Source organism: Gymnoscopelus braueri (assembly GCF_963280865.1).
Source record: "Gymnoscopelus braueri genome assembly, chromosome: 22".
NCBI lineage: Eukaryota > Metazoa > Chordata > Actinopteri > Myctophiformes > Myctophidae > Gymnoscopelus > Gymnoscopelus braueri.
In genome coordinates this window covers 13,916,825-13,929,140 of record NC_137624.1, presented here as the reverse complement: position 1 = coordinate 13,929,140, position 12,316 = coordinate 13,916,825, and the positions used below count along the sequence as shown (strand labels likewise).

Below are 12,316 nucleotides of genomic sequence, written 5' to 3'. Positions count from 1 at the left end.
GCAAGCATATTTGTTATATGGATCATACGGTTATGATTTGTATTTTTCTGATGTTTCATGGTGCCAGCAGGACTATTCTTCACAACTTTTGTGTCCTTTAATTAATTTCATTAAACTTCTATCTATGTGTGCATGTGTTTGTGCACGTATACGCATACGTGTACTATCTGCATACGTTCTTGCCCTGGTGGTTGGTTGCCCATTCCAGACTTTCTGTCCGGGTGAAAATATCCCTACACGATAAACATCTTTCTCTCCCATCTGTTGTAGATAGTGACCATACACCAGGAGCCATTTGTGTATGTGAAACCCACGCAACTGGACGGGACCTGTAAGGAGGAAATGACACTTAATGGAGTCTTAATTAAAAAGGTTATCTGCACTGGCCCCAATGAGACCATCCCAGGTAACACATCAGGGACGTTTATAGCATCTCTGTGCTTTTACTGCAACCGCCAACCATCTCCAGGAGATGCATACATATATATGCAGTAGGTATCTATATATGTATGCATGTAGCTGAGTGTGCCATACTGTGCGTGTGATCGTCTCTCATGTCGTGGAGTGTTTGGGTGCGTGCTTTGCTTTGAACGGAGTGTGAAGAAGTCTGATTTATACTTGGTTGTGTGCCCGGTGTTGCTCGCCACAAATAGCCCGTCTACAAGCTCACAACGCATTCACAGCCGCGATGCATTTGTGAGTTTTTAGATTTGCAATTTTTGGGTGCACAATGCCGGCGTGCAACGACGTATAAATCAAGGCTGAGTACGTTGTGTACAGGATGTATGGGGAATGGCTTTACCGTCCGTCGGCTTCCGTATTTCTTGCAAACAGTGCAGGCATGTGCCTGTGTTTTTAGCAAACGTCGTTGTTGTGAGCAGTGGTGGAAGTACTCAGGTTTTTTTTTTTTTTAAGTTAAGATAGCAATACTACAATATAAAAATACAATTATGAGTAAAAGTCGTGTATTCTAAGTTTTACTTGAGTAAAACCTTTTTTTTTTAATATATATTTTTTTTCATCTACAAGCTCACACAAAGTGTCACAATGCAATGCGTTGTGTAAGCTTGTAGTTGGGCAATTTTCGAAAAGCCAACATATATGTAGGGCTTAAGTGATTACCGGTAATGTATGTTTTGTATTAATCATCTAAATCTGCGAATTAGCCCTGTAACTAAAGCTATCAAATAATTGTAGTGGAGTAAAAAGTATAATATTTGCCTCTTGAGATGTAAATGAAAATTCTCAAATAAAGTAAAAGAGTAAATGTACTTAGTTACTTTCCACCACTGGTTGTGAGTATGCCGTGTGTGTGTGTGTGTGTGTGTGAGATACATTTTGCTTCATGTATGTGCGCTGCTGCTTGGCTGTATAAGGCTCTTTTTTTTTTTTTTTCAAGATTAACCTTATACATGCATGTATTTCCCTCCAGAGCGATTGTAACTTGCAGGGTCTGCTGGTTGTGTTACAGGACGCCCAATTGTACCGCAGTGTTGTTACGGATTCTGTGTTGATCTTCTGATAAAGTTGGCCATGACCATGAACTTTACCTATGAAGTGCATCTGGTGGCTGATGGGAAATTTGGAACGCAAGAGAGGGTCAGTGTAACATCCGAGGAACGGCCTTTAGTCTTATTATTTATGCGTTAATTAACATGCATGAAATGCAAGATGTTTAAGTATTTTTCACGTCATGAATCTATACAGTATGCCTCACTTGAATGATAAAGTATCTCCACCAGGCCGAAGGCAAGGGGGAAGATTACATTTTCTACCCTGTGTTTGTTGGTTTGTCTGTTCAGAGCTCATCTCGCAAACCACTAGATCGATCAGTGCCAAATTTCTTGAAAAATATTTAACAAAAATGTGATAACGGAAGTCAGTCGAAAGGCTGAAACCTTTCCCAAATAGCAGTCATCACAGATAACGCCATTGTGAGTGTGACTGACATCATAGACTTGCCCAGTTATGAAGCTCCACCCGGCCTGGCGGAGATGTGTTCCACTGAGCACACCATTCTAGTTTATTATGAATCAACATTGTTAACAGCTCTCACAGAATGCTTTATTGTTTCTCACAAATCACTAACTTCACTAACCTCCAAAGCTGAACCCAATGCGCAGTCATAGAACAAAGATCCGTGGGGGCCAAAAAGTGGGGGCCAACACCTGGCGCAAGAAGTGTGAAGTTGGCCATAGACGCTGATCTGGTGTCAGTTTTTGAATTGCCCCACTAATGGATAAGGTCAGGAAAAAAGAAGTGGGGAGGCTGACTCACAGTCAGCGCTCAAGGGGAACCTCACCATCGTGTTGTATTGCGTTGTTTCCACTGGAGCTGCAATCTGGACTAAATGTTGAAACTTATGGGGACGAGGATGAGCTGAGCAACATTGACTGAGCAGAGCTTCTCTATGGACCCATTTACATGCTCTGGGCCAGATAACACCATTCAGTCTATTTAGGGATTGCTTTGCATGCAAAGTTTAACCACTTGAACCCTAACATCCCTATTCTGGGCATGTCATAATAGGTGAATTTTCTGCGAAAATTGGCAAACATTTGGCAAACATTGCCACTATAGAAGCTCACAACGCGCCGTGACTCGTTGTGAACTTATGGAACGGCTATTTTCGGTGAACATATGAAAAAGTATAAAAACCTGAGGGACCCCGGTCAACAAAGTTTATAGGGTTTAAGTGGTTAAGTCTTCACTTATGAAATAATGCATCATAGTGTACACTAAACCCTTATTAACACATAGACCTACTATACATTCTTGCTCAAGACAAAAATGTTCGATATCAATGGACATCCCATCGAACATTTATGTTAGTTCAAGGTGAGGTGTTAACCATGTAGGCTATGTTCAGCTTGGCAATATTCATTGGCAGAGAAAAAAACAAACAGATAATGTATGTATTTCTAACACTAACCCATCACTTCTATGGCTGCAGGTAAACAACAGCAACAAGAAAGAGTGGAATGGGATGATGGGAGAGCTCCTGGGGGGTCTGGCCGACATGATTGTTGCCCCGCTGACTATAAACAATGAACGAGCCCAGTACATTGAATTCTCCAAGCCCTTCAAGTACCAAGGCCTAACCATCCTCGTTAAAAAGGTATGTTTTTCCACACCTGCAAGCTTGTATAGGGCTGTTTTCGGCATGTGGCGGCATCAAACGGTCACACCTGCACGACGGAAACAGTCGCGTCCCCTTTTACTTCCATTCTATGCGAGCAAAGGGGGTGGAGCATTTGGCTACTAAACATTGTCGTGTTCGAACCTTGTTGAACTTTACCTCTTTTGACGACTTGGCATGCGTTGGCCTCTCCCCTTTCGGTTGTGCATGTGTGACCGTGCCCTAAATCAGTGGTTCTCAAAGTGGCCCCGGAACCCCCTCAAGGACCCTTGGGGGTCCCGGGTCCCGGGTCCCGGTCCCGGGAAAGAGCAAAATGATTGATAGTTAGGAACTAAATGGACCCTTACAGGTCTGAAACTCAGACGTGTACAAATGGAACCAAGTGGACCCTTACGGATCCATTTTCATATTCTGTTCTTGATCAATGCATATTATTTGTTGATGTTTCTTTTGCTTCGATGCTTTGAATTGTTTTGTTTTTAACCATGTTCAGCTTTTAGTTGTTGTAAATGTGCTATATAAATACATTTTGATTTGATTTGGTCCCTCAAGTAATGCATACTTGGGGGTCCTTGAAATATAATAAAGAAATTTGAGAACCACTGCCCTAAAATCAGGCATAGGCTCAAGGTGATTAGGAGAAGACAGGAGAAGATCCGTGAATGACCGTGTGTGGTGTGTGTTTCCAGGAAATCCCTCGCAGTACGCTGGACTCGTTCATGCAGCCGTTCCAAAGCACTCTGTGGCTGTTGGTGGGTCTATCGGTGCATGTGGTGGCGGTGATGCTTTACCTACTAGACCGGTTCAGGTACAAGAGGAACCTCCGTGTGTGTGCGTGTGTGCGTGTGTGTGTGTGTGTGTGTGTGTGTGTGTGTGTGTGTGTGTGTGTGTGTGTGTGTGTGTGTGTGTGTGTGTGTGTGTGTGTGTGTGTGTGTGTGTGTGTGTGTGTGTGTGTGTGTGTGTGTGTGTGTGCGTGCGTGCGTGCGTGCGTGCGTGCGTGCGTGCGTGCGTGCGTGCGTGCGTGTGTGTGTGTCTATCTACATTCTCCTCCTGAGGGCTGCAGATCTTCATCTCAGTGGTGCACAGGGGAGGGTGTAGGTGAAGATCGCCTCCAATCCATCTCACTGCTCTGTCCGTCTGCGGCAAAACGTTTCTTCTGTCTGTTTTCTCTTTCCATTGGGGTCGAATCCCTCTCGCTTCTTGCTTTGCTCATGTCGATCCCCCTCCACACCCCCTTTCCCCTCCCTGTAAGTAAGGGTATTCTCCTCCTCCATTCTTTCCCCCCAAAAATCTCACCCTTGTCTCCTGCAACCTTCCCCCCCGATTTCTCTCCTCTAGCCCGTTTGGAAGGTTTAAAGTAAACAGTGAAGAAGAGGAAGAAGATGCCCTCACCTTATCGTCCGCTATGTGGTTCTCCTGGGGAGTGTTGTTGAACTCTGGAATAGGAGAAGGTGAAAACTGGAATTAAAAAACCTTATATGCTGTACACAGTATGTCTTTAAACCAGCGATTCCCAACCTGTTGGCCGGGGCCCACTGGTGGGCCGTGAGGATATTGCAAATAATTGGCCAAAAAACACTAAGATTTGAATCATAATATAATGTTTGTGTATAATGTGTATTTTTTCTTGAAAACCTTCGAAAATGTGTTTTCATTGTGTATACTATGTTAGTTTCACTGATCCAAGCCGGAACACAATTGACTGATAAACATGCTCTGAAAATGCACGTGCTCCATCTGACCCCCATTTGACCACATAATTTGACCATTTGACCAGATGTTAAGTGGACAGATGGGTGGGCCACGAACACTTTTGAGATTTTCAAGTGGGCCCTGATCCAGAAAAGGTTGGGAGACCACTGGCTTAACTTAATTAAAACTTAAAACTTAATGACAAAGCATGCCCAGATCGGCTCACATCTTGCCAGCGATGCAGTCATTTGCTAATTGCTTTGCAGCTACAGTACACCACAGTAGCATCTCTCGTTTTTACACAGCTTGCAAAAAACTTGCCCCAAGAGGCCTTTGTTTACAGAGATTTTAGAACAGCAAAGGAGTGCATGTTGTCGGGCGCGACGCAGAGTATGTAGGCATTGTTGTAAAACAGATTGCAAAGTTAGATACATGCTCATTGTTGACGAATTAAATGCAATGTTTTGTTTGCACCCGTCCAACATTTAGGTGCGCCGCGCAGCTTCTCAGCGAGAATCTTAGGCATGGTGTGGGCTGGTTTTGCCATGATCATTGTGGCATCATATACTGCCAACCTGGCAGCCTTCCTGGTGTTGGACCGGCCTGAGGAGCGCATTACCGGCATCAATGACCCGAGAGTATGTATGCATTCCTGACCAATCGGTCCTGTTGTTGGTTGTTCACTGCACTTTGTAAGTCGTTCTAGATAAAACCAGGTTATGAAAAATGGCTAAAATAAAAACTTTTAACCATGCGGTCCTTCTTCTCCTCGTTGCCATGCACAGCTCAGGAATCCATCAGACAAGTTCATCTACGCCACGGTGAAGCAGAGCTCCGTGGACATCTACTTCCGGCGGCAGGTGGAGCTTAGCACCATGTACCGTCACATGGAGAAGCACAACTATGAGAGTGCCGCCGAAGCTATCCAAGCCGTGCGTGACAAGTGAGTCTCGGCCAGGTTGGGCCGACTATAACTGGTCGGCCCACAGGCTCAGCCTGTCAGTAAGGCATGTATACAAAGGGCCAGTCCAGGCCAACCCAGGGACATGGACCGTTGGACCAGGGGAGGGCACCGCAGGACTTACTGTGGCGTCCTCTCTGATCCGGGCCCATCGCCCCCAGAATCGAGGCCTGGACGTGGCTCACACTGGCCTCCAGTGTGAAGTTAAGCTAACGTTGAGCTGAGGAACATCTTTGAGATGGGGGGAATCCAATGGGGGGACACGCTCTCATCCGTCCGACATTGGATTTCATGTTAACGTTGGCTGGGTATACGCTGACTGACACGCACTCTTCAGTGTGGGTGAGAATGGAGGGAGGGGGGAGTTGGTATGTGTATGTAAATCATTGTACTGTTACACCGTAACCCCTACTCCCCCCCGCCCCCCCCCTCCCTACCCACGCCCCCCCCCCCCTCCCCTTACTCCTCCCGCTCCTCCTCCCTTCCCCTGCCCCACAGCAAGCTGCATGCTTTCATCTGGGACTCTGCGGTGCTGGAGTTTGAAGCCTCGCAGAAGTGCGACCTGGTGACCACGGGAGAGCTGTTTTTCCGATCGGGCTTTGGCATAGGCATGCGCAAGGACAGCCCCTGGAAACAGAATGTGTCCCTGGCCATTCTCAGGTCTGTCCCAGCCGAAGCAGCATTTACTCGTATGACATCTTGTTTCATTGTTTTGTCTTTCTTTCCTTTTTTATGATTTCTTGGTCATATCTTTTGACCTTTTTGCAGCCACACCAAAACATTGCCTTTTGTTAGCATCTTCTCTCTTTGTGTCCTCCCCTATCCCACCCTTTGTCTTATCTGTCTGTTTTGTCTTTTGTCGCTTCTGAGGTCATTTCTTCGTCTTGTCTTTATTGTCTGTCAAACATACCTTGTCCGGCTGTTCCGTGTTTGTGTTCTCGTCTTGAGTCGCAGTCTGGGTAGTCAGCGGCTCGAGGGAGGGGGGGCGTGTTTTAACTTTGTGACCTTTCTCCCCACTACCGCTCCTGACCCCCACACCCCCACCCCCCCCCACCTACAGTTCTCATGAGAACGGCTTCATGGAAGACCTAGATAAAACCTGGGTGAGATACCAGGAGTGTGACTCAAGGAGCAATGCCCCGGCCACACTCACCTTTGAGAATATGGCAGGTATGGTCCCTCTGGTTTAAAGAAACCGTTTTAAAAGTGATTGGACAAAAACTGCAGTGGTAAGGTACTGTAGCCCTTTTTTGTCCAATACCTTTCAAATTCAATGTTTTCGTGTGTTTCGCTGTGGACATGTGCTCTTATGGCACCGACCGTGCACCTTTCATTCTCACATTGTGCGGTTTGCAGCCATGCAGCCGAGGTGGAAGCAGTTCGTTTTGTTTTTATTTTGGGGGGCGACTACTGACCATGACCTGCAAAACCAGGTCTTGTTCAGTAGGAGCAGAAGGGTTACAGACCAGTGCCTCATCTTCTACTGTTCTGCCATTTGTGTGTGTTTGTGTGTGTGTGTGTGTGTGTGTGTGTGTGTGTGTGTGTGTATGTGTGTGTGTGTGTGTGTGTGTGTGTGCGTGTGTGTGTGTGTGTGCTGCCCTCTCATCCCCCAACAGGTGTCTTCATGCTGGTGGCTGGAGGCATTGCAGCAGGAATCTTCCTCATCTTTATTGAGATCGCTTACAAGCGCCATAAAGACGCCCGCAGGAAGCAGATGCAGCTGGCCTTTGCGGCCGTCAATGTTTGGAGGAAAAACCTGCAGGTATGGATGATCTCCTCCACTGTCACACTCAGGGTGTAGGGGGGACAGCTGGGTAGGGGGACTCATCAACTACCCCCAGCCCCCCCTCCCCTTCATCTTTTGGTGGAAGAGTTCCATCTTTCGACCCCTCTGCTGCCTTTATACTGTATATATAGAGAGATTTTTTTATTTGCAGTTTGAAATGCTGGTTAGTCCATCAGAGCTATGAGAGGCGGTCACGTTGATCTCTGGTGCCTTCACTGAAGCGCATCGCCCAGCGGCTGCGGTATAGGTCCTGGTAAAGTGCCCCGAGGCCAACCATGCCCATGTCTCTTGTGTGTACCCGCAGGACAGTAAGGATGCCTCTGGAAGTCAAGCAGTTGGTGGGACTCCGTCGTTAGTATGTAACAAATTAGCAGAGTCATCTTCACCTCAAGTCACCTTTCACTTAAGAGTACTGATTAGAGAAAGTGGCCCTTATATAAGGATATCTGAATTCTTTAAAAAATTAATAACAATGATAATAATGTTGCATTCCCCATCCATGGCATGAACTGGTAGTTCTATGCTGCTGCTCTGGCGCTTGTAATGTTTCATATTAAGGTCAGATGATGAGGCCAAGAGGCATGGCCTAGCACATTGCTGTAATTGCGATACAGCAATGATTATTTCATTTTCAATGCACTTTGAAAGTGTCATATCTCTATTGACTTACTTGACTCCAGGCAGCCATACTAACAGCAGCTGGGAACTAACACCACAAATAGCATAATGACTAAAAATCAATGCCCTGTCAGGGATGACACATCATCGCTGTACAGCAGAACACGGCATTGGTACAGTATTAGAACTTTGCTCATAACCTGTGTGGTGTCCATGTGGCAGACACTAAACGCTTTGTTTGTGCAACTCAATGTCCGCTCAAGCAGATAGCAATTTAAGCTGCAATAGAGTCATGATGTCCTGAGTCCAGTCGCTGAAGAACATGATTTGCCCTCGCCCTCACCTTCAATAGGCTCTGTGCCTAACTGTAGTTCCCTTGTAAAGAATGTGGCATAAACAGTCAGTTTCACAGCTCATTAGAGCTCATATAGCTCTCATAGCTTCATTCGATTGGTTTAGCAGCAGATTGAAACCTGAAACGCATATGAAGGGGTTGTGTGTTTCCGGTTTCAAATCTGCTGCTGAGCCAATCAAATGAAGCTATTGGAAACTGACTAATTATTATCCACCCTGAGTGTAATCTCTCAAGACAGATTCAGAGCTCCGCAGCGGAATCTGTCGGGAGCTCCTGTTACAACGTGTGTAGTAAGGAATGTTAGGATACAGAATGTAAACAAAGACACGTGGACCGGAAGTGGAGGGCTGAGGGCGGACCTAGCGGCCAACATCCTGTTATCCACATTCTATTGGGAGGTCCCCCCAGAGTCAAATTCAAAGGATAAAAAAACAACAGAGGGCACTGTTTTTTCCTTTTTTTGCCGATGGGTTCCCAGATTGCCCTGAGTGTGACAGTGGAGGAGATCATCCATATCTGCGTTTTTTCGTCCACAGGAAATGTTTATGCCACCTTCTGGGAAAGGGAACTACAATTATGCATGCGGGGTCTGTTGACCACATTCACAAGGCGGCCATTTTGCTCTTACGTCATGCTTGGGGGAGGGGGGGTCTCACCCCCCGAGCATGACGTAACAGCAAAATGGCCGCCGTGTGAATAATCACTTCCACTGTATCCGTGATATCCTAATGTAACACCCCTCCACCACCCTCCACAACTCCCACAATCACCCCCCCCCCCCCCCCTCCCTCCCTCCCCAGTCTTCCTTGTTTCACCCTGCCCCATGGCACGCCTTCAGCGTTAGTGCGGCATGTGGGGTGCAAGGGTCCCACTCCCAGACACTGTGAGTCTGTGATGTGGCCTTGGTGGCCTGTATGTCACATGCCATGCTGGCTCTTTGAGAGCCTTGACAAAAGGGTCACTGGTTTTGGCCCTGTTGTTGAATAGCGACAGCAGGGCCAGAGAAAGGTACAGTATAAGATCACAGTCTCGGGTGCCTGTCAGCAAATCAATGTCCTTCTGAAAGTGTCATGCCATCGACCTTACTACTATATGTAACTGTTGTGTGTGCCCTCATATGAATGTACATTGTCTATAGGCACATACGGCAGGCAAATGCATGCAGTAGGGAGGGCTCACTGAGAAAGGAGAGGGGACACTCGAAACTACACGTGTAATTTGCAGCTGTTCTTCCAGATCCATGTCAGCTTTGATAATGTTGCCTTTTCATGCTTAGATTATACTCTGTCGTACATCTGTGTCCCATGCCGAAAATAGCCAATCTGCAAGCTGCGAGCTTGTACATCGGCTATTTTCGGTGCGCTACGCTGTCATGCTGTACGACAAAGGATAAATCCGGCGGCAGGCACCAATGAGCAAATATGGCTCATGGATATGCATCTTGCACATTGGCTCTCACAGCCAGCCAGGCCCTGGAGCTACAGTACAGAGGCTCCACAATGTTCACTTCACTCAGCCTGCAACGGTATGACCGCTGTAATGGGCTCTCGTGCAAACGGTCTGCATGAGCCAGGCAGACGCACCAAATTAATTCAACATTATTTAGATTATAGTTCCCGCTGTTGAGGAAATAAATGCAACTGTTCATGGAGAAAAAAGCCTCGTATCGAATAGGATAACAGTGTCCTCCTCCTTCCTTAGTAGAGTAGATACTCCACCCCAGTGTTTAGTTGTTGGTGTCGATCTGACTGCTTGTACGTGTATTTGTATTATGTATGTATGTTTGTACTGTATGTATATATGTGTTTAAACTGTTGGGTATTATGCAAAGTACTACTGTATGCTGTATTTTTGCACCTATGCACCTCTCAGCATAGGGAGGTAACTCCAGAGGATGTGCACTTCTGAATAACCAAAGCCCCCTCATGGGGTAACTGTCTATGTGCTATTGGCTCTAGCTGCTTTTAATGTCCTTAAAGTCTTACCTTAGGAAGATCATTGTTTGCCATTTCGACTCATCTCTGGCTTTCACAATGCTCTTCAAAGATGTAGGGTTAAAAGCATGGCTGGCATAACATGCTTAAGATGCTCTTTCAATATAACAGTATGGTGATGTAGTGGAGGATGAACCCATTTTTGTTTCTCTGAAATAATTTCCCCAATGTACCTTTAAAAGCTGAAGATTATCTATCTATCTATCTATCTATCTATCTATCTATCTATCTATCTATCTATCTATCTATCTATCTATATCTATCTATCTATCTATCTATCTAGATTGATCGATCGATCCATGGGAAGACTAGAGTTTCTTGTTATCATAAGGATAAGCTTTTGTGACACAGCACGCGTCACATGCAGAGACGCAGGTGGAAATGGGCTTTTGTCGTCCATAGAATCCCTATTGTCCCACCGTTTTCTTTTTCTTTTTACTATTTATTTGTTCTCCTCAGTGTAGTCATTGGCCAGGTTTCCCAAACGACTTTGAGCTCAGACGCAGCCTAGAAGCTGCGTGAGAGCCTCCACGCACATGCGCAGTAGCAACCCCGCCACGATCTATCTTCATTAGTGTCAGCTGTGTGTGCTCTACGTGGCATCTAAACTGGCTTCAGGAGGCACCACCGTCGTAGGTTCTCATTACGTGTGTGCTAAAACTACATTCGCGAGACAGCATAGACGTAAAGACCTCCTGGACGAAGTCTACGTAAAGCCGACGTAAACTACGTAGTGCTGTCTGCCGCTACACTGCAGTTTAAACACCCTTTGCGAAAGTGAAATGGATCATAAAAATACCAGAGCCAACTGTCAGATGTCCTGAAGCAGTCCACTCCAAATACAACTTTTGAATAATATATTTATGAATGAAATTACAGTGGTGAGTTGACATCTGCAAGTTAAATAAAACACTAAAGTGTCCCCATTATGCAAGTAAATTAAATATACTTAAAATACCAAAAGTAAAGGTATGCAGAATGTCCCATTTCCCAAATTTAATATGTATTAAAATCTTTTGAAAATAGCAGATCTACAAGCTTGTGAAGCGTTGTGAGCTTGTAGATCTGCTAGTTTCAAAAGATTTTTTAACCATTCATAAAAATGTTGAGCGCAACAGCTGTCACTTTGTGAGAGGAACTGGGGACTTTCATCATAACGTTTAACTATAAAACTTCGAAATTTAGGAAACATGTTTAGCTCAGCATCATTTATATACCTTTAGTTAACTTGCCATATGCTTAATATTTTTATCAGACGATCGGATCATCCGTGAGAGTACAATTTGTAAACTTCGGGTTCATGCATAAAGGACTAAGCAGCGCAGCCCTGGTTCAGAGCGTTAGTGTGTTCCCTCTAACGCCCTGGAAGACCCCTCGCTCTGCGATTGTACAAGGAATTCCGCTGCCCTGCGAGTGCTCAAGAGTAGTAAAAATAAACAAAACCATTTCGCTACTCACCAAAGCAAAGGCTGTTTTGTGTTGTTGAAAGTCTATTCTCGGAGGTGGGAAGCCTCTCAGCACCCCAACTACTCTGTAAAATACACTTTTTGGGCAGCAAATAAAATATGTCAGCGAGACGGAAATTATTTTTATTTACTCCACAGTGCCCTCTACAGATCTGTAGGATTGAACTTACCATTAACCAAAATCTGTAGAGGGCACTGTGGAGTAAATAAAAATAATTTCCGTCTCGCTGACATATTTTATTTTCTGCCCAAAAAGTGTATTTTACAGAGTAGGTGGGGTGCTGAGAGGCTTCCCACCTCCGAGA

General features: G+C 45.5%; 1 protein-coding gene across 4 annotated transcripts in view; it reads left to right on the top strand.

Annotated features, from left to right (window-relative positions):
* Window positions 1-12,316, top strand: part of LOC308078158 (glutamate receptor ionotropic, NMDA 1) — a gene marked incomplete at both ends in the record, with an annotated part of 39,760 nt that overhangs the window by 17,251 nt on the left and 10,193 nt on the right. For all 4 annotated transcript variants that reach the window (XM_080419280.1, XM_080419279.1, XM_080419278.1 and 1 more), the window contains 10 exons: window positions 271-406; window positions 1,472-1,599; window positions 2,954-3,118; window positions 3,829-3,947; window positions 4,478-4,590; window positions 5,321-5,469; window positions 5,617-5,774; window positions 6,291-6,452; window positions 6,853-6,962; window positions 7,409-7,554. In XM_080419280.1, coding sequence (XP_080275406.1) covers window positions 271-406; window positions 1,472-1,599; window positions 2,954-3,118; window positions 3,829-3,947; window positions 4,478-4,590; window positions 5,321-5,469; window positions 5,617-5,774; window positions 6,291-6,452; window positions 6,853-6,962; window positions 7,409-7,554 — 1,386 coding nt within the window. The remainder of the gene's footprint in view (window positions 1-270; window positions 407-1,471; window positions 1,600-2,953; window positions 3,119-3,828; window positions 3,948-4,477; window positions 4,591-5,320; window positions 5,470-5,616; window positions 5,775-6,290; window positions 6,453-6,852; window positions 6,963-7,408; window positions 7,555-12,316) is intronic.